Source organism: Xylocopa sonorina, chromosome 9 (assembly GCF_050948175.1).
Source record: "Xylocopa sonorina isolate GNS202 chromosome 9, iyXylSono1_principal, whole genome shotgun sequence".
In the NCBI taxonomy this organism is placed as follows: domain Eukaryota; kingdom Metazoa; phylum Arthropoda; class Insecta; order Hymenoptera; family Apidae; genus Xylocopa; species Xylocopa sonorina.
Genome location: NC_135201.1, coordinates 9,329,825 through 9,349,852, shown reverse-complemented (window position 1 = coordinate 9,349,852; position 20,028 = coordinate 9,329,825). Strand labels below are relative to the sequence as shown.

General features: G+C 33.3%; 6 protein-coding genes across 9 annotated transcripts; 2 read left to right on the top strand and 4 right to left on the bottom strand.

Moving 5' to 3' along the window:
• The first annotated feature begins 303 nt into the window (after positions 1-303).
• Positions 304-2,138, top strand: LOC143427568 (dehydrogenase/reductase SDR family member 7). Its single transcript, XM_076901812.1, has 8 exons — positions 304-335; positions 526-668; positions 818-970; positions 1,058-1,164; positions 1,240-1,479; positions 1,547-1,666; positions 1,752-1,921; positions 1,995-2,138. The coding sequence occupies exons 2-8, from the start codon at positions 545-547 to the stop codon at positions 2,068-2,070; spliced, it is 990 nt and encodes a 329-aa protein (XP_076757927.1). The 5' UTR covers positions 304-335; positions 526-544; the 3' UTR covers positions 2,071-2,138.
• On the bottom strand, positions 1,681-3,314 carry Mrps2 (mitochondrial ribosomal protein S2). The gene is made up of 3 exons (XM_076901825.1): positions 3,213-3,314; positions 3,035-3,130; positions 1,681-2,959 (listed from the first exon to the last, which is right to left on the bottom strand). The coding sequence occupies exons 1-3, from the start codon at positions 3,247-3,249 to the stop codon at positions 2,304-2,306; spliced, it is 789 nt and encodes a 262-aa protein (XP_076757940.1). The 5' UTR covers positions 3,250-3,314; the 3' UTR covers positions 1,681-2,303.
• A 571-nt stretch (positions 3,315-3,885) lies between these two features.
• Positions 3,886-5,243, top strand: Arp6 (Actin-related protein 6). Its single transcript, XM_076901806.1, has 3 exons — positions 3,886-3,984; positions 4,053-5,024; positions 5,106-5,243. Exons 1-3 carry the CDS (start codon positions 3,911-3,913, stop codon positions 5,233-5,235), a joined length of 1,176 nt encoding a protein of 391 aa, XP_076757921.1. The 5' UTR covers positions 3,886-3,910; the 3' UTR covers positions 5,236-5,243.
• Positions 4,677-6,974, bottom strand: Uba5 (Ubiquitin-like activating enzyme 5). Of its 2 annotated transcripts, XR_013102326.1 has the most exons (7): positions 6,832-6,974; positions 6,583-6,718; positions 6,320-6,516; positions 6,067-6,253; positions 5,651-5,987; positions 5,095-5,570; positions 4,677-5,017 (listed from the first exon to the last, which is right to left on the bottom strand). XR_013102326.1 is itself a non-coding variant. In XM_076901807.1 (6 exons), exons 1-6 carry the CDS (start codon positions 6,969-6,971, stop codon positions 5,395-5,397), a joined length of 1,173 nt encoding a protein of 390 aa, XP_076757922.1. In that variant the 5' UTR covers positions 6,972-6,974; the 3' UTR covers positions 4,677-5,394. The 2 variants fall into 2 exon arrangements, 1 of the variants encoding a protein (XP_076757922.1); XM_076901807.1 differs by having other exon boundaries at positions 4,677-5,570.
• A 2,819-nt stretch (positions 6,975-9,793) lies between these two features.
• Ckiialpha (casein kinase II subunit alpha) lies at positions 9,794-15,837 on the bottom strand. Of its 3 annotated transcripts, none has more exons than XM_076901802.1 (8): positions 15,619-15,837; positions 14,328-14,559; positions 14,106-14,217; positions 13,809-14,021; positions 12,924-13,118; positions 12,479-12,830; positions 12,325-12,402; positions 9,794-10,799 (listed from the first exon to the last, which is right to left on the bottom strand). In XM_076901802.1, exons 2-8 carry the CDS (start codon positions 14,420-14,422, stop codon positions 10,609-10,611), a joined length of 1,236 nt encoding a protein of 411 aa, XP_076757917.1. In that variant the 5' UTR covers positions 14,423-14,559; positions 15,619-15,837; the 3' UTR covers positions 9,794-10,608. The 3 variants fall into 3 exon arrangements, with proteins under 3 accessions (XP_076757917.1, XP_076757918.1, XP_076757919.1); XM_076901803.1 differs by having other exon boundaries at positions 10,659-10,799; positions 12,309-12,402; positions 15,619-15,830; XM_076901804.1 differs by lacking the exon at positions 9,794-10,799 and adding an exon at positions 11,031-11,725 and having other exon boundaries at positions 12,309-12,402; positions 15,619-15,833.
• A 785-nt stretch (positions 15,838-16,622) lies between these two features.
• On the bottom strand, positions 16,623-19,821 carry LOC143427592 (uncharacterized). Its single transcript, XM_076901847.1, has 12 exons — positions 19,671-19,821; positions 19,463-19,583; positions 19,215-19,379; positions 18,873-19,147; positions 18,673-18,792; positions 18,445-18,591; positions 17,920-18,371; positions 17,598-17,856; positions 17,422-17,521; positions 17,027-17,336; positions 16,818-16,959; positions 16,623-16,733 (listed from the first exon to the last, which is right to left on the bottom strand). Exons 1-12 carry the CDS (start codon positions 19,806-19,808, stop codon positions 16,644-16,646), a joined length of 2,319 nt encoding a protein of 772 aa, XP_076757962.1. The 5' UTR covers positions 19,809-19,821; the 3' UTR covers positions 16,623-16,643.
• Positions 19,822-20,028: the final 207 nt, after the last annotated feature.

The following is a 20,028-nucleotide window of genomic DNA, read 5'->3' as shown; positions in this document are numbered from 1 at the left end:
GTCGTTATCACCTTAGATCACATTAAAAAGTCGAAGCTAACATTTTATTCTTTCAGATCTTACCATCGTTCCCTCTCCTGAAAAATTTCACTTCGGGATTATATCAGGGATTACATCAGATTGAGGAGGAAAAATGAACCGCTACGCATATTAACTGCTTATCTTCTCATTTTCATTTTTTGTCGCGTGAAAGGAACAAAAGAGACATACGAATTTACTTTTTTTTCGATTCGGATCCGAGTAGTGGGACTGTTTTAAAAGGTAAAACGTTTGTGTTTTAAATGGACGTCCGATTTTTTCCGACTCTCCCCGAGTCCCCCAACACTCCCCATAGTGTTACTAGCAAGCCCACCTGGCCGCACCGTATCTTCAGTTACCTTCGGTTATTTTGAGTGTTATTTGTTTGACCGAGCTGTGCAAAGAATAATGTTATTCGCTTTAATTTGTATTTGCATAATGAATACGCGCATGATGTAATCTTAACATTTTGAACTTCCGTTTTTACTTCAATAGTTTGTTTCACAGATATATATCATTTAATAAAATGGATCTTCTTGCTGTTATTGGATTCATTGTTGTAATTTATTATCTCATCTACTTGATTTTACCTTGGTTCTTAGACTGTGATCTATGGCTTGCTCTCCATGAGAAATTTGGAAAGCCTATAAGTAAGTATTCGTGCATTATCTGTTAGTCCCTACAAAATGATAGCAAGATATTTAGAAAATTATTAATTTAAGGAGTATTTTAATTTCAATTATCAAATTGAGACTATAATATTTATATATATATCATATAAGACTGTATTTTTACATAGCTTCCTTGAGTGAAAAAGTAGTATGGATAACAGGAGCGTCTAGCGGAATAGGAGAACACCTTGCCTATGTTTTAGCAGAGGCTGGTTGTAAGTTAGTTTTGTCTGCACGAAGGGAAGCCGAGTTAGAAAGAGTGAAGGGCAATTGTCTGCAAAGTAATTAAATATCTCTTTGATAAACGCATTCATATGTCATTTCTATGCATTTAATTAAATTTCATGTGTGTGTACCTTTATTTTCAGAAAATCTAAATTTGAGCAGTTCGGACATTGAAGTGATAGTACTAGATTTATGTGATATAAGCAGTCACGAACAAGCATTAAACCATATTATCGCTAAATTTGGCAAAGTACATACATATATGACATCTTTCATCGTTATATGTTATATGATAGACTAGAATTCTCATTTAAATTACTTTCAGTTGGATATTCTTGTAAATAATGCTGGACGATCCCAGCGTGCTCTGTGGGAAGACATTGAGCTGGCCGTTGACAAAGATTTGTTCGACTTGAATGTATTTTCGCAAATTGCTTTAAGTCGATTGGTAGCAAAATATTTTTTCAAAGTCGGTGCAGGACATTTTGTAATCAACTCAAGTGTAGCTGGTCTTATTGCAACGTCATTTTCTGCTACGTATTGTGCAAGTAAATCTGCATTAAATGTAAGCTATATTAGTTTTAAAGATCATTAATCTAATTCAATTCACTAATGAATATAATTATTTTTAGGCTTATTTTAACAGTTTTACAATAGAAAAAGTGGATAAAAATATACCAGTTACAATTGTATGTCCAGGACCGATACAAACAAATTTCTTAAAAGAAGCATATACTGATACCCTTGGCCAAGTAAGTTTAATATCACTATAATTCTGCTATGCTATATTATCAATTTTTATGTGTATAGAAGAATATATATTTAATTCTTTGATAGAAATATTCGGAAAATGTGGTAGAAAGCTCAAAAAATAAAGTTAGTGCAGAGCGTTGCGCTACATTAATGGGAATCGCTATAGCAAACAAACTTTCCGAAATATGGATTTCTAAGCCCCTTGTACTTCAATTGGTATATTTGCAAACTTATTGGCCTAACTTTGGAAAGTGGTACGTTGCTGTACATATTCTAAATCTTTTCTTTATGTAAATGAATTATATAAAATGATTTTATATATTGTAGGGTAAAGAATCGTCTAGGACCAAGATTTTTACAACGTTTACGAGATGATAAAAAGACGCTCAAACAGGAAGAATGAATATAATATGATAGATTTATATTGTTGGTTTGGTACTTCATAAACTTTTTATCAAGTCTTATGTATCCATATATAATTATGGAAAATTGTTGAATTCGTTTATAAAGATTAAAATTTTACGTAAAATAAATTTAGTAAAACCACAATTCAATATGTTTTAATTAAAACTTTTTTATTTATACTTATAATACTAAATTTACTTACAATATAAATCTGATCCATAATAAATTATATTAAGCTTTATTTTCTTTTGCAAGCATTTCATCTCTATACTGCTTCCCTCTCATTATTGCTTCCTTAAATAATTTACAATAAAGCTCTATGGAAGATGGTGTATCATCATTTCCAGGAACAGGATACGTTATAAGCCTTGGATCACAATTTGTATCTACAATACCAACTGTTGGAATTAACATTTTGGCTGCATGCGTTACTGCCGTATGTTGTTTAACAACAGACTCCATAGTGTTAAGCAAGATGCACAAATCTGGCAACCTAGTCACTGCTCCAAATTCATTGGTAGTATTTGTAAATGTTCCCATCTTCCACTGCCTAGTGTGTGCATATTCTTGACATTCTTTCGCTGTACGTTCTACAAGATATGAAATTTGTGGATTTTTCGCTATGAACAAAATTATTCCATCCTGAGAAGCTATATGAGCCGTGAAGTTCAATGCCTGTCTTAATAATTCGGCAGTTTGATCTAAATCAATTATCAGGTAGCCTAGCCTAGATCCAAAAATGTAAGGTTTCATATGAGGATTAAATGAACCTTCCTTGTGACCAAAATGTACTCTTGCCTCGAATAAGTCTTTTACGCTAAACATATTATAAACATTAAAGAAATCTGGGTGGCTTAAGGGATCTATCTCTTCCTGATTCTCTGTTACTGAAACACAATAAAGATTTATACAAGTAACAAAAAATTAAACAGTAAAAACATAATAAGATCATGTATTTGTACCAGGTGCAATTTCTTGCTGCGGTTCAGTTGTTGTTGATAGTTTCTGCTTAGGGAGGTACGTTAGAAACGGTCGTAAAATATTCCAATCCCTCCAAACTACAAATAAATACGCGTAAGCAATGGTGAGCAAAAATGATGATAGAAATTAACACAACAAAATGATGGACAAAATACTTACGTTTAGATGAAAATGATCGGTTGATAATAGAAGTCATTTTAGTAAATACTTTTGAATTTTCTATGATACAATGACAGAGAGAATTGTGTCAACTCAAGATCACCAAAACAAAATGTGAAGTGTTATTTATGTGTTTATATGTAATAGGTTAGAAAATTCGTCTGGCAGCGTACATATAAACTACTATTAAATCTTAAAAAGAAAACTCATATGAATAAAATGTCACATGTTTCATCGGATCCTTTCGAATATATTTAATTATATTTTATCATTAATTGTATTATATACACAACTAATGGATAAACAACGATGGAAGCACTTCACAGCCGTTAATACATACAGTGTACGAATTATTGTAGACCGTCCATCTTACCAGACTTTATTCTCCATACTGTGAAATACTAAAAGAGCAAAAGAAAAAAACAACAAATTTTCTTTGGTCTTCTATTTATCTATTACAAATGTGATTAATCTATTTTCACGTCTATGCCACGGCTACGTAATGTAAGAGTGAGGTTATGTGGCTTCTCGTTGCACGACTGGTTTCTATTTTTAAAGCGCTCGCGAGGAGCGTTTTAAATTAGCCGGTAAATGAAATTTTGTTTTTATGACTCGTATATCATATAATTGCAGGAAATTTGTGTGATCCGTTGTAAAAGAAGAAATTTTTGTGCACCAATTTTAATTACACTGTTAATATGAGTAATTCAATCTTTATTCTTGACAACGGTGCTTGCACAGCAAAAGTTGGGTTAGCTTCTGATAGCTGCAGGTAAATAATAGACACACTATATAATCATTTTGGAGTAGCGAAGTTCAATGCTGTTGATTAATTTCTAGATTGGTTCCCAATTGCATAATGAAAGCGAAAAGCGAACGGCGAAGACCTTTCGTAGGAAACCAAATTGAGGAATGCAGAGACGCATCCGGACTCTTTTACATTTTACCATTTCAGAAAGGATACCTTGTCAATTGGGATGTACAGAAAACAGTATGGGATTATATATTCTCGAAAGAATGCTGTCCGGTGAACTTGAATCAGCTCTCTGTGATCGTGACAGAGCCTTTGTTTAATTTCCCGACTATTCAAGAAGCCATAACGGAGATATTCTTTGAGGAATACGAATGTCAAAGTCTCTTAAGGATTAACGCTTCTACCCTTTCCTGTTATCAGTATAAAACGGAAAATCCGAACGCAAAATGTTGTATTGTAGTCGATAGTGGTTATAGTTTTACTCATATAGTACCATATGTAAACGATACCAAAATTAAAGAAGGTATTAGACGCATCGATGTAGGTGGAAAACTTCTTACAAACCATCTCAAAGAAATTATATCCTATCGCCAGCTTCACGTCATGGACGAGACTTATGTTATAAATCAAGTAAAAGAGGATTCTTGCTTTGTTTCTCAAGAATTTTTCAAGGACATGGAAATTGCTAAAAATAAATTAGAGCACAATCCTATTGTCAAAGATTATGTTCTGCCGGATTACACGACATTAAGACGTGGTTTCTTAAAAAATCCGGAACCTCCAAATGAACAACAGACTCTACGTTTGAGCAATGAAAGATTTGCTATACCCGAGATCTTGTTCTTCCCCTCGGATGTTGGTATTCGGCAAATGGGTATTCCAGAGGCAATTATGGACTGTTTGAAGGCATGTGACGAAGAAACGTGGCCCCATCTCTTGTCTAACATTGTCCTGACTGGAGGTAATGCAAAATTTCCCGGATTTCAGAAAAGAATTTACAAGGACGTTAGAAGCTTGGCACCTGCGGAATATACCATAGACGTTCACTTGCCTGAAAAGTAAACAAACAATTTAACTTCGTAATCGATATACTGATTATGTTTCGATACGTATGTAATCTATTGTTACATCGTTTTCAGCCCAATCACGTACGCATGGCACGGCGGTAAATCACTTTCAAAAGATTCAGTATTTTCAAGTCTCTTAGTAACTAGAGAAGATTACGAAGAGGAAGGGCAAAACCTCTGTTTCGAACGTTTCGACGTTTAAATGTAATAAATTTATTTTATATACTAATTCATGCAAATGTGTATTATATTGCATATAATATCGCGATGTATATTCGTTTATTTATTGTTTTTTTAAATACCGAAAAATATAAAAAACAAATGGAATGATATTATTAATATTATTCCGAATGATTAAAATTCAAATAGATTTCATTTGTGCCATTAGTTCTTCTAGACTAGCATCAGATTCGGACGGAATTTGATTGACTTGAGAATCTGTTAAGTGCGATATACTGTTCTCTCCTTTTGTACATGCTGATGATAAATGCTCATTTTTATCAGTTTCATGATCTTGTTCATCAATTAGAGAAATTCCTAAAAGAGAAAGTAATCTTTTAAATTAATAATATTAATACTTCGATATGCTATCGCATGTATCTTATATTATCGTATACCCCATTCATTATCTTCGTGTAGGGGCTTATCCTCAACCACTTCTTCTATCTTTTCTTGTGGTTTTGGTTTCAGCGCATATTCTTGCTGACGTTGTTTACAGTAACGATCTTCACAGTTTGGATTTGGTCTTAATATCATTTTGGGAAAGAAATCTTGCATAGCATTGTAGCCCAAATAATAAGATACCTCACCAAAATTTAAAAGATACTTTAATGCATTCTGAACTAAAAAACCTGCTACAATTCCCATAGTTGTTGGCAAAGATGCCGCGCAAACACCATCTCTTTTCAATGTTTTTTCATCTATGTTTTCTGCAACCACTAATGGAGGAGCACACTAAAAGTCAAATAATATTCACGATCACATTTTATATTTCAACAGCAAATTTCTATTTCAATTTCTTATTTTTACTCACCGCAAAACATGCTGTCTCTCCAGGAATGATAAATTGAATATGACCGGAAACAGCATTCTCAGAAACTCCGCTTTCAAACCACCTCTGATTAAGCTCATTGCAAGCTGTGTTAATTACCATCCGTGCCTCGAAATTATCTACACAGCTTAAAACCAAATCTACCGGTCCCTTGTTTAAACTTGCTGTCCTAGAAAATCGAATATTTCTTAAACATTTTTAATCACAATTAATATAAGCTCACTTCTATGCATACCTTATGGTATTCATGAAATCAGAAAATCCATCCACTGTAATAATGTTATAATTACGTGTTTCAATTTCCACATCTGGATTTATATATTGCAACGTTGTTGCTGCTGCTTCTACCTTAGATTGCCCAGCTTGGTACGGTTGAAAGAAAAGTCTGTTCATATTTGCCATTTCTACTTTGTCATAGTCAAAAAGTATCAACTAAAATTCAGATGGTTTGTTACTTTATGCCAGATTTTCATTCAAGAATAACCATAAGATCGTTACCTTGCCAATTCCACATCTTGTTAGCATTTCTGCAGTCACACTACCAACTCCGCCTACGCCAACTATAGCAATTGTTAATTCTCTTATTTTTTCATAATTGTCCACTATACCCATACGTTTCAATGCCATCAAACGACTGACCGGAACGCCAAAAGTGATATCAACATATTTTAGTTTATATATTAGACAAAAAGATTGTTATTAAATATTTAATGTACTAAAAGAACGTACAATATAAGCAAAAATTACCTGTAAGGGTTCGAATCGGTCACTTCACTTGACATATGTTCTATTTTTTCTCTTGTTATTAGCTTATTTTTTCGCTGCTCTTCGAGTAATTTACTCTCGACTTCTTTAATTCTTTGCCGTAATTCATTGATTTCGTCCATCGTTGAAATGAAGCAGAAATTAATTTCGAAAGAAATCTAGCTGGTCAACAATACTGTCACTGTGGCTATGACACGCGGAAACTGTTAGTACTTACACGAAAGAGTACTTGTACATATTGTAAAAATAAATCCTTACACGCATAATAAACTGATATGCTTGTTCAACTTTAAATATAAATTATTTACCCGATAACTATTACTTCCCTTCTCGTTTAATAAATACCAGTAGCTTTTGTCCAATTGCGAATATAACCTACAATATCCTACTTAATTTTCATTCTCGAACTTTTTTTTATTATTAGAAAATTATTCGAATTAGAAAAAATTCCTTCCAGGCTATGTGTCTCTTCGATAAAACTTTTAACGCGAGGTATTTAAATGTCCAGCGAAAAAAGACACGTGATTTTGTTCCAGCTGTAACCAGAGATAAATAAATCACATGGACCAAATACAAAAATTATGTTTGACAATGACTGAATGAAAAAATAATAACAACAAGAGTAACGAAAGACCAGCTGTAAATAGTATGTAATTCCGACAGAAAGAATGTAATAACTATAAGATTTATTTTTTTCTTCGATACAAACAAAAATTCTGTTCTCAATTCTTTTCCCAATCAATTTTATAGTATCTCGTTACAGCGTTTCCTTTTTGTTGTAAATTATACATTATCGTTACAACTGTCTCCACATACCGCCTCAACTTCGCATAGAATGAAAGTTTATAACTTTTCGGTAATGTTTATTTAGCCATCGTATTGTTAATTTTAAGAGTAAATACTACAAAAACATTGAAAACGTATGGTCATGCGGTACAAGGATCGATTACTTTCACCGTACTTTTACGATCGATGACGGATTTAAGTCCAAGTAATTTCGTGCACTTTGGCTAAATTTATTGTCATACCTCAACCACGTCGAAATACTTTTATTCTACAGTACTTCGCGTATGTTTATTAAACAAAAGAATGAAAGTAAAGATAAGAAACGAGAAACGTTTCGAAATAAAAGAAACAGAAAAGCGTGGAAGTATGTATAAACAATGAAATTTTATCACTTTGGCATTATCATGATGGAATATAAAATTCGAGTGTATAATTGGTGTTGTATAATGAAAAATTGGGTCGCGCGTTCGTTCCTCCAGCGTATACAACCGTCCTTGGACAGAGTGCAAAATAAAATTGAAAAAAAAAAGGAAAACAAGAAAACTGGCCTGTACAATGCACGACAATGGTTGTACGGTTTTTCCTAGCGACTTTCTGTTTAACAATACACATTCTGTATCTCAGAAATTAGTGTGAAATTATGATGCAAGGTAAAATGTCAATGTTAAAATTTAGCATAATATATTAATTACATTAGTGACAATTCGTTATTTTAATCCTTTTGTTTCAAGTTCATATTTGCAGATTTAAATAATAGTTATTCAATAGTTTTGTTTGTGTTTTTTTTTGTTTCCCTATAAAACTAAACTAGATTATTATAAACTTAACATATGAACTGGGAGGGTTGTCAAACTTGGATAAACAATTACCGTTTTGCGCCGTTCTTGCCGTGTGAAAAAAAATAATGACGTGAAAATTAAACAGCTGTCGTGATCGAGCAATACGACGATTACAAGCGGAATAAATAAAATGTATTTATACTTTACTTGTTTACAATAAAGTATCCCTTTTTACATGTCTAATATTTATAAGCGCGGTATCCACTTCGCATTATCTACGTACTCTTTTTCACTTATCTGCGTATACGTATATATGTATATATATAGTTTTTCTTTTCTTTTTTTTTTTATGCATTATTATTGAAAAATAAAATATACATATATATATACATATAAAATCTTAAAATACATGATAACAAGGCAAAAACGGCGCAGTGATCAGAATAAAAAGCGAACATTACTATTTTAGCCGATAATAGCCGAGAGCGTACATTGCTCTTCGAATTTTAAATTCACACTCCGCTTGAATAGGTACGCATTTATAATACGCTAACGTATATATATATATATATATATGTGTGTGTGTGTATGTATGCTATATATATATATATAATTATTTATATATATATACTTTTTTATTTATATATTGAATTGACCGTACTTTACGCGCAATTTATACGTATAGGAACTGACGAATTGTTTGAAAATAATATGAAATGGTATACAAGTGGAGTGTGCTCTTTTCCTATACATTCTTTAAAAGTACGTCTTTCTACCCCTCTCTATCATTCTCTCTCTCTCTCGCGCGCGCTCTCTCTCTCTCTCTCTCCCTCGCGAAGTAAATTTTTTCAAATGTACACAATAAACTGGCTTACGTTTGTATATAAATAATTACATGTTCAACTCATAAGAAACACATTGGTAATGCTGTATATGAAATAATTTCATCGATTAATTGGTTGTCATCGATGTTTAAGTTATTTTCTTTTTTTCTTTTTCTTTTTTGTTTTCACCAGCGCGTCAAGCGTACACTGTACAGCAATACAAATGTTCTTTTCTTTATTAGCGTGTGTTTTTTTTTTTTTTGTTCATGTACGTAGGCTTCTGCTGGCGCCAAGTGTTGTATACTTAAAGGTGCCTGTGAATTTTTCCTTTCGATCAATGAAGAGAAATGATGTTACAATTTTCTACGGGCTTAAACGTGAAATAGACAAAAATAGAAACGACCGTAGAAACGTGGAAACAACAACGGCTGGAAATTTAAAAACGCGTTCTTGAAATTATATCCATAAACCATTCGGTCGATGTTAATGCCATTATTTGTGCCTTGGTAACATCTATTACTGGATACACAGGTATTCACAGAGCACAAAGAGTACTTGGCTATAACAAACATTTTATTCAACTATCATTGTATCAGATATAAACGAACATTTTTATCATCGTTAAAAGTACTAAACCGAGCGGCCTAAGGTACATGTAAGTGTAAGCACGTATGTGCTGTGTGTATGTATGTGTATGCGTGTGTGTATGTATGTGTATGCGTGTGTGTGTGTGTGTGTGTGTCGTACGCGCTTGTGTGGATGCAAATACACGTGTGGTTTTTGTTTTGCATCACTTTTGTTAATGATGTCTCGTGTAATAACGGACGATCTTCCAAGTCACATAACATGATCTAATCGCATTTTTTATGCATTTATGGATCTCCCGCAATCGTGACATTAGCAGCAGCGTCAATGAAACACAATAGAAATGATAGATTACAAAAAAACAGAGAGAAATAACAAAATTACTAAATGGCACGTGCCCACCGACCAATATGGACGTAGCACGTACCTCGATGGGGAATATTTTAACTTTGTCAATTTGAAATTGTTTGCACCTGAATCGTTTCCAGCAGAGAAGTTGAGAATGCTTTCGAGTCGCACCCTTTTCGCCCCTTGCTCGTTACCGTTTAAGACCTCGATTGCACATAGCAGATTGTTACCGACACGTCGGATGCAAATTCTTTTAAATAATACCCGGGATGAAAAACAAGGAATGTCTAAAATATAGAACTTTATATACCACGTCAGAATATAATTGCCATTTACATAAAGAGTGGTCCACCATCACGCACTGAAAATACTTTCCTTCATTTTAATTTTGCAAGTTCCGGTGGAATGGAAGATTCAAATTCTTAGTACAAAATTAGTCAAAAGACATAAACCAAAGACGTAAATATTAAAGATGTAACGGATGTGATGAATACTTCATCTTTTTCTGAGTCCCATTTCCAACTTGTCTCGCCACATTTTTCATCAGTCGGTTTATTCCACAAACCGATACGCTGCTCACAGTCACGGCTAGGGATGGGATCAAGCCCCTCGCGCGAAGTATCGATACCTAAATGAAAATGTTTGATTCTTCGCACGTTCCTCACAAATACGCATACAGACTAAAAAAAATGCCTGTTTTGAAATGACTGATCAATTCAAGTCCAGTTGTCGTTTAATACAAATCAATTTATTTAGAGGAAATACTATCCATGCACCCTTACCGGTTACGGATTACAAGCGGTTTCGGTAAACAGTGCACCACCATCTAAGTACACTATTCTAAAATGATAAAATTTCAAGTACATACGTTGCTCTTTTGTTACATGTTGTACGTTATCGATTATCGTTCTTCGAATTTACTTACGATCTATGGAAACTATTGCAAACAGTCAGATCCGCGTTTAAATTAAATTAAATATCTATTATTCACATTACTCGTTAAAGAGGAATCAAACATTTTCTTCTAAGTATTACTATTGGCGCATGCGACTTAATTCTGTTATTAATATCGAGAAAAAAAAAAAAAAATACGCTCATCGTATAATTGACGAGGCATCGCGATAACCGATTCTCGATGCGACAGTATAAGAAAAGTCAGTATCTCATATACTTTATTCTAATTGTAAATTAATTGTTACTAAACGACATATAGACTTGAATCGTTTGAATATTTCAAATTAAACATTTGCTTAGTCGCATCTTTAGTCACATTATGGTCGTCCAAAACGATCTTCTCGTTAAAAATGAGAAAAGAAGATGAAAAAGAAAGAAGGGGAACGACAGTCGGAAAACCTGAAATTCTAAAGTACAAATGTACTGTGAAAAATAAAATATATATTATTTGCGAAAGAAGATCGTTTTATATCAGAGACCAGTATTACTCTACTTCGTATCGTTTTCTTTGTAATATGACTATAAGTCGCATTGGTCATTCCACACACCTGAAACTCCATAAACATAGGAGTCTCCACGAGTAAAGTAGATGTTTACATTCTGGAAAAAAGAAAATGAAAAGAAAAAAAAAAGGAAAAAATATCAGTACGTGTTTACTTCGTTATTTAGGTGTCTGGAACGATCTTGCGTAAAGCGTAACACAGTTTTTCGCTTTAACTAATTCGCAATGCGAACGATCTCCGATGGACACTTAATATTAGGGATTTATTTCGACATAAATTGTGTTTCCACGCTCAACGTTTGAACACTTTACAAGAACAGAGTTCATCATTGCGAATTAGTTAAATTTTACAATGCCGGACGATATCAACAATTGATTTCATGCATTCGATTTAACTGCCAACAGAACCGTGTGTATTCGTACGATACAATACAAACACAACGGGTCCATACTTCCGGCATTCTTCCGCATTGTTTTTCTTTTTCGTTCTTTGTTTTTATAAATATCGTAAAATAGAAGTTGCGAATTCGAATCAATACGAACTTCACGGATGTTCAATTGATACACATCATATTCGTAGATGTGAATGAATATTCACGGTATTCTCTCGTGGTCGATTCAGCAATACGTGAATGATATGGTTAAATAATTATAAATTGGAAATTGAGGTGGTGACATTACCTGGGCCGTTACTCACCTACAGGTAACGAACCTGTTATGGGAGTAGGTGACGATGATACCATGTTTAATCGGCCTTGATCTTTTACTATTGGATCTGAAATGCAACAGAACACTTTTTTATGTCTCTGTCTAATGATATCTCGTTGCAACATGTTTCGAAATATACTTACAAAAATAGGGATGTTCCATAGCTTCGCGCGCAGTGAGTCTCTCGTAATGATCATAACGTAAAAGTTTGTCAAGAAAATCGAGGCTTTCGTGTGACACCAAATGTTGATTCTCTGAATGCATAAAACGCTCCCAACGTTTACGTGAATGTCGGCCTAGAATGTCATTGAAACGAGGATCCAATTCAATATGATACTTTTCAAGATATTCAAACAGTTCCTCTGTTCCAAGAACTTTTGCAATTCTAACTAGTTGGTCATAATTATCGTGGCCATGAAAAAACGGTTCTTTCCTGAATATCATACTCGCAAGCATGCACCCAAGTGACCACATATCTAATGAATAATCGTACATCTGCGGTACAGAAGAAGCAATGTATTACCCATATAAACCTATTAAAGTGTGTCGTTCGTGTACAACGAACGATAAAGACCAACATTTACAAACCTGGTAATCTACGAGTAGTTCTGGACCTTTAAAATAACGCGAGGCTACTCGTACATTGTACTCCTGACCAGGATGATAGAACTCTGCTAGACCCCAATCGATTAATCGCAACTTTCGATTTTCATGATCTATCATAACGTTATGTGGTTTAACGTCCCTATGCATTATTCCCATACTATGACAATAATCCAATGCCTAAACAGAAAAAAATAGGGAACTACGTCTTAAACATTATTGACGTTTTATCCCGTCTTATTTTACCATAGATGGAAAATGGATCGAACACTATCGATACATTACTTACTTAAATATTCATGAGTCCGAAAATTTTAAAAATTTCTGAAACTAAGGATTCTTTTTACATACTTTAACGAATGAAAAAGAAAGATTTCTTTATTCTTGTAGAAAAATGCTACATCACTTTTTTCTCTTATACTGTCCATGTCAAATATTTAACCCTGTCCGTGTCGAATATTTTCGAAATTATTAAATGCTATCATATTTTATCACCGAAATAAACAACTAATAACGAATATAGATAAAAAGAAAATAAAGTCTTTATATATGGAAGTTTAGTTGTCACAACTATAGTAAATAAACTGTTTGAATGGCTAAACGTTCCGCTGCGTTAAAAGGGTTAAAAGTATCGTATATGTAAATACACTGTACAATAGTATAGGTCATATCAATTGTTCTTTTTCATCCAGAAGTATTAATACTGATTAATATCACACGATTGATAATACTAGAAGCAAACTGACTTTTCTACGAATTTTCGAACTCTTCTTTGAACCTATGATATGCACCTACATCTATTAAAATAATAATTTCGAAGGTTCACATTGGACTAATACTTGGTTCCATTGCACTTAACAATACACGCACTTTTAATAATTCGTAGAGGTAGTATCTTATGTCGTAGTCTGCTAGCGTCTGGTATAATTGCTTGAAATCTGTGTTGTTAACGTGTTCAAATATAAGTGCCGGTGTCCTTGATACAGGATCTTTAACAACAGCTTGGAGTGTAATTATGTTGGTCCCACCTTTGAGATTTTCCAAGATTTTAATCTCTCTTTTTATTTTCTTCTTTTTTACAGGCTAAAAATTAAAAGTCACATGAAATTTAGAAATTTCCGTACGATCAAAACTCAACTTACTAGTCCACGGTTAATGTTCTTGTACCTTTAAAATTTTTACAACACACTTCTCATTATTTGTGATATTAATGGCTTCGAACACTTCGCTATATTTTCCTCTGCCTAATTTTCTTACTAGTTGATAATCGTCTTGCTGTCTATAACACCAAAACAATTGTTTATGATTAATTGAAATAAAAAAAGAAAAAAAAAAGGAAAATGCATAAGAGTATTCGTACACTTATACAGATATATATCATTCACTTACCCCCAATCGACAACATAAGATTCGTAGTCCCAATAATCTCTAGATTTGTGTGAATTCACATCGGTATAAACTCGCGCTCTACTGGGTAGTGCCATGTTCTCTGATATATCGCTACTACTATTTATTTTGTGGATTGCTATTCTTTCACTGTTGTCTATCGAAAAATTACAAAAGCTAGTTAATTTATCTCCTCCACTCACCCAGTTACGAATGCGCGAGGATAAACATACACCTGAGTCATCAAAAAAAAAAAATTATACATTAAAATATGGCCAGAATGAGATATGTTTTAATTTATTAATAAGAGTACAAATAATTGTTAAATGCATAAATCTATATTTATCTTTGCTAATCGATTACTATCGCATGTTTATATCTGAATCAAATCTAACATAAAATATCAAGAACGCTGGTATCTATCGAAACTATTATCAGTGATATTACGATGCACTGAGAGAATCAGTTACAACGAAGCAATATTCCATTCTAAATGTAAAAAGTCTAGGATTGATACCTAACTTCTGTGTACTTTATGTTTAGCTTAAAGAATGATTTCTGCTCGTTAAATATGTATATATCATAAACGATGTAACGGGCAAGCTGATAATTACTCGTATAAACAATGAAAATTAATATTACTTACTACATAATGAAAATAACAGACGGTAAGAAAACTACAAATACTACATTGACCATTAGTTGCAATTATCGTGTAAATAAGTAAATGAATCTCCAACAATGAAGGCAACAAATGTAATTAAATTAGTATCGTGTAGATTCGACTAACACACATTTTTTGTTAAATGTATTTATATAACATTTGAGTGAGTGCAGTTAGAAAAACCAGTGGCACGCTTAAAGGGGATCAAAACAACATCTACAAAAATCAGATAATGGTAGATTGTACAGGGTAGCAAGTTGTGTGAGACAGATGAATCTGAAAAATACGAGGTGGCTAATAGACGTAAAAACGTGTTCACTGATTACAACGAACGAGCTGCATAATCCTTAGATGTCTATTGATTGTGAGCTGAATAGTACCAGCTCGTTTCTGTGGTTTCCAGTTAACGATTTAGAAAAACGAGTAACTCTTATCTACACAGAGAAAGTCGGTACGTAGAAAAAAGGTTGATATTTTCCGTGGATAGAAGGTATCTAGTTAAAAATTAATCTACTATCGCAAACACGGATTAGAAACACGCACAAGCACAAGCCACGAACACACATGTACGAGATAAATCACACGCCATCGCAAATCAGGAAATAATGTGTTGACTTATTTCAGACTCACCTAATGCATACCGGACCCGAATCTTGATTAGATTGACCGCGACAGATCTCTAAATTCGTCGTGAGACCACGCAACCTGTTTACGGGATACGTGAGGCCGCGCGAACGCGTGAAACTCAAAGATTTTTGCGGGCGGCCGGCTTCTCAAACGAGCGAGGTCCAAGATGGCAGCCAACAACCCACCACAAACTTCAAATATATAGATCGAAATCTTCAACCTTCAACCGTCTCCTCAACGAATGCTTATCCCCCTACATACATTATCGCTATCCACGAGTGGCGATCTAGTGCTTCAACAATATCTTAACTCCTCTGCATTCTCTATATCGATTAAATATGGCCCTGGGCATATTTAACATATTTAATTCGTTTCGTGCCAACCACGCGTACATCTAACTTTTTATTATTTTACGTTACTCTATTAGCTGGATGATCGAACGTTGTCTCCTGGAACTCATTAAAATCAAATGCTACTGTCGATTAATTTTTACATCGTGTTTTAAATAATAATTGTACGTACGTTGCAAATATATTTTTCTATGCAATGAAAAAGTATTCATCGTTATTGGTAATTCTTCGGTACTTGTGAACAAAGCTCTTTAAATGTAGTACTATCTAGTGAAGAATTTAGGAACGCTCGCGTATCGGCCAATCAGAATTTCCTTTCGTGCTGGTTGGTCATTTTATTTTATACAAATTCAAATTTAATGCATTTTAAATGAAAAGTATGATTATTGTATCAACTGAATGTTCGATACTAAATTAATGATTGCCTGGAACAAATTAAACTCGATAGAAATGTTAAAATGTAATATTTTAAATGAATTTTGTAAATGTTGTATGAAGCATAACTTTTATATCGAAATTAATTAATTTACTAACATTTTAACTTTTGAACTATTAATTAATGTTGCTGTTAAGTATTAGATTGATCTAAAAACAAGAAGGAACAATTTATTTTAAACTTAATAAAATGTTAGTACTTATATATAAATAGCAATTAGAACATTGTAAATTAAGAACTATTTATAATTTGTGTATTGGATGTAACAATGACAAATCATTTTTTGTTGAAAACCATTGATTTAGAAGTTGTTCTATATTTTTAGCATCATCCTATAATAGAAAAAATTTTGGGTAACAAATAATTACAGTGAACACGATAATATTGCATATTTTATTTCCCATTGCAAAATTTACCTCGTTTGTATTCGTGCTAGGTATATGCAATTCCCTTTTTAAGTTTCTAGCGTCTAGAATCCAAATATGCGCAGATTTATAAACGACCCATAAATTTGAATGTAATAGACCGACAACGAGATTAGTACTTTTATACGATGGGCTGTAATATTTACAATAAATATTAGATAATAGTATTGTCGTAAATACGCATAATTTTTGACACTTACTTATTTTGAAAGCTTGCGGTTACTTTAGCTAAATCCACATCCCAAGGCACAGTAGTTCTCATAACTAAATTTTCCTTTTTCTCAAGCTTCAGCGTTTTCATTTTTTCTAATGACTTTAATAATCTATCTCTAGTGTTATCAATATCAATTGTTTCTTTTTCTGGTTGCTGCCTTTCTGAGTCACGTTCTGCTTGCTCGTCACGTGCAAGGTCTCGATAATAGCCACGTTCTTCGGGCGCTAATTTTTTCCAAAGACTAGTTATAGTATGAGCAACTTGAGGTGCTGTCATTGTAGGATTTTTTTCCAAAACTATAAATAAAAATACAAATTTAACACGTATTCGTGTATGTGTACATATGCAAAGAAATTGGATCATCTATCAAGTTCTTTTTACCTTCTGATCTAACACGTTTTGAAAATTTATTAAAACCCTTGCACATATTTGATGATTCATTTGATTCTGAATAATTATAAGGTTCTACATCAGTGCCTCCCTATAGAAAAAATTCCATTGAATGTATTCCATATTATATCTTTAGTTAAATTTGTTTTCTTCTTTACAAATTTTACCTTCAAACCAGATACGTGTCCCTTACTCCATTCATCTAGTGTAGCAGGTTTCTTTGTATTTGACTTCTTCTCTTTACGTGGAATTTTTAAATCCGTATTTTGTACTTTATTTTCTTTTTCAGTTGTATCTACATCAGAATACTCATCCCAAACAAAATCGTCACCTAAGTCCACTATTGGTAATTGACTAAGCGTTTCGCATTTCGGTGATAGTTCGAATGGTGGACTATCCTCGGCATTTTCTTTCATTTCATTATTACTACGACAAAAATATGTCAATTACATAAATAAATGCACTTCCTCTTGTGATTAAAGTACTAACACTGGATTATTTGAAGCATTGTTGCTGCGCTCGTGTAATGTAAAACTGTGCGAATCATTTGTATCCGAGTCACTTAAAATTAAGCATGGTAACTCAATATCACTGTCATTTATGCATTTTTCAGACTTTGTAGCATTTTCATCCCCACAGTTCTGTACGTCTCTGGAAATTTCTGTTTGCTCTTTCTGCTCGGTATCATTGGTTTTAACAAGATGTAAATCGTTTACTACATCTTTATCCTCGTTTACATTCTGTTCGACAGACTTACAAACATCTTTTTCTGTTTGCAATTTTCGTTTCTTAGGTACAGGTTCCTCATGTTCAACATCACTAGATTTTTGTGTATAATCTTGGTATTCGGCAAGAGAAAGATCACAATTGGTCTCTTGTATATCTTTTTGTATTCCATAAAAACTTTCTAAATATTTCTCTACTGTTTGGGTGACTAGATTCTGTATGTATCGTCAATATAATATAACAAATTTTTACTAAATAACATACTATCCTCTTACTAAGTATAATTACCTGATTCTTAAAAAGTACAGAAGTTTTATTTGGTTCCAAATTAACATCTATGTCTGCAGCATTTACTACAATGTACAAAACAAATATCGGCTTTTTTCTCGACGATGATTCTTGTCCCAAACCATCTAAAATTGTTTTAGTCACTACCTGGAGACAGTTTCCGAATACTTTTTAGCTGTATTATTTATTTACAGAAACAATCAAATAAATTAGAATATAGAAATGTACCTTTTCTAATTCTTTGTATTTAACAGGTCTATTGTTTACAAAAATATATTGTGCACCTGACTGGAATATTTCGGATATATTTCCTGTTTCTTTCGAAGGTATCATCATTTTTATTTTAACCTAAGGAAACAAAATTATTCAGTAGGTATATCAAATTAAAGTAAAGATCCCAAATTTGTCGATATGTACTAGATAGTTACATCCATATCCACAACGTTGATCCAACTCATATCGCATGTGATCTTTTTACCAATAGTATACGTAACCGCTTCTTCGAAAGTAACAGAAGCAGGTTTTGCAAATCTAATGGTTCTATCTACTTCATAACTTATTCGCACAGAATGTTTGCACATCCCATAACTTTTTACTAACGATTCTAATACTTTAATATCTTGACTAGCTTTCCTCGAGTTTGTTATTATTTGTCTCCTCACTGGCATTTGCTTAAATAGGTCCCTCACTTGTACAGTTGTTCCTACAAAGAAAAGAAAAACATACGTGCATTAAAAATAAGAAATAAGCTATCTTAGTTAACTCGCTACCTGTTGATCTATGGCAGGGCTCTGATTTTACAACGTGCCCGGAATGATCGATACTATAAGACGTAGCTACTTCATCTTCTTCTGTTTTTGTAATAATTACAAGATCCGATACTGAACTCAACGCGTACAGAGCTTCGCCTCTGAATCCGTATGTTCCTAACGAATCTATAAATAATTGCAATGTTGTAAACATAGGAATAAGACGATATCGCTTGACAAAACGTTCCTATTACAATATAATCGTATACCTAAGTCAGAAAAACTACAAATTTTCGATGTATGAGAAGGTAAAGCCATATAAGCAGCATCCACTTTGGAAATACCACAACCGTCATCCTTTACCTCTATCAAAGTGCATCCGTTATCCGTCTAACAATGAAACATAAAAGTATGATATTAAACATTTCACCGTACAGCTAATTTAGAATAACATGAGTAAGAAAACAAATAGGATACCAAATTGATCCTAATATTAGTACAGCCAGCATCCAATGCGTTTTCAATTAGTTCCTTTGTAGCGCTAGTTATCGAAGTTACAATCTGACTGGTACTTATAATTTTCACCGTGTCCTTGTCCAGAGCTTGTATGGCCATTTTTACGCAACGTTAAGTTAGAACCTATGAATATTTCCAAAAACCTGTATCTCTCGCGTTTGTCCTGTCAACTGTACGATATGCGTACATTTACTCGTTGCGACCGGGAGCCGACTAAAATATGACGTCCACAGCGCGCGAAGATTTCAATTTCGCTCATAGATCGAATCGAACGCATAGATCGCGACTACGACCTTGAAAATAGAGGACGCCGTTGAAA

Bases quoted from the DNA above. Each gene is read 5' to 3' on its own strand.
- Uba5 (XM_076901807.1), bottom strand. From the start codon at position 6,971: ATGGACGAAATCAATGAATTACGGCAAAGAATTAAAGAAGTCGAGAGT. The intron at 5,988-6,066 runs GTGAGTAAAAAT...TTTGACTTTTAG, and splicing joins GAGAGACAGCATGTTTTGCG to TGTGCTCCTCCATTAGTGGT. The intron at 5,571-5,650 runs GTATACGATAAT...TTTCTCTTTTAG, and splicing joins ACACGAAGATAATGAATGGG to GAATTTCTCTAATTGATGAA.
- Ckiialpha (XM_076901802.1), bottom strand. From the start codon at position 14,422: ATGGCACTACCCAGTAGAGCGCGAGTTTATACCGATGTGAATTCACAC. The intron at 14,218-14,327 runs GTAAGTGAATGA...TTGGTGTTATAG, and splicing joins TCTTATGTTGTCGATTGGGG to ACAGCAAGACGATTATCAAC. The intron at 12,403-12,478 runs GTAAGTATATTT...GTTGCATTTCAG, and splicing joins TATGGAACATCCCTATTTTT to ATCCAATAGTAAAAGATCAA.
- LOC143427568 (XM_076901812.1), top strand. From the start codon at position 545: ATGGATCTTCTTGCTGTTATTGGATTCATTGTTGTAATTTATTATCTC. The intron at 971-1,057 runs GTAATTAAATAT...CTTTATTTTCAG, and splicing joins GAAGGGCAATTGTCTGCAAA to AAAATCTAAATTTGAGCAGT. The intron at 1,667-1,751 runs GTAAGTTTAATA...ATTCTTTGATAG, and splicing joins ATACTGATACCCTTGGCCAA to AAATATTCGGAAAATGTGGT.
- Arp6 (XM_076901806.1), top strand. From the start codon at position 3,911: ATGAGTAATTCAATCTTTATTCTTGACAACGGTGCTTGCACAGCAAAA. The intron at 3,985-4,052 runs GTAAATAATAGA...ATTAATTTCTAG, and splicing joins TTAGCTTCTGATAGCTGCAG to ATTGGTTCCCAATTGCATAA. The intron at 5,025-5,105 runs GTAAACAAACAA...CATCGTTTTCAG, and splicing joins GACGTTCACTTGCCTGAAAA to CCCAATCACGTACGCATGGC.
- LOC143427592 (XM_076901847.1), bottom strand. From the start codon at position 19,808: ATGGCCATACAAGCTCTGGACAAGGACACGGTGAAAATTATAAGTACC. The intron at 18,592-18,672 runs GTACATTTCTAT...AACTGTCTCCAG, and splicing joins AATACAAAGAATTAGAAAAG to GTAGTGACTAAAACAATTTT. The intron at 16,960-17,026 runs GTAAGTGTCAAA...TAAATATTACAG, and splicing joins ACCGCAAGCTTTCAAAATAA to CCCATCGTATAAAAGTACTA.
- Mrps2 (XM_076901825.1), bottom strand. From the start codon at position 3,249: ATGACTTCTATTATCAACCGATCATTTTCATCTAAAC. The intron at 3,131-3,212 runs GTAAGTATTTTG...ATTTATTTGTAG, and splicing joins CCGATCATTTTCATCTAAAC to TTTGGAGGGATTGGAATATT. The intron at 2,960-3,034 runs GTACAAATACAT...ATTGTGTTTCAG, and splicing joins GCAGCAAGAAATTGCACCTG to TAACAGAGAATCAGGAAGAG.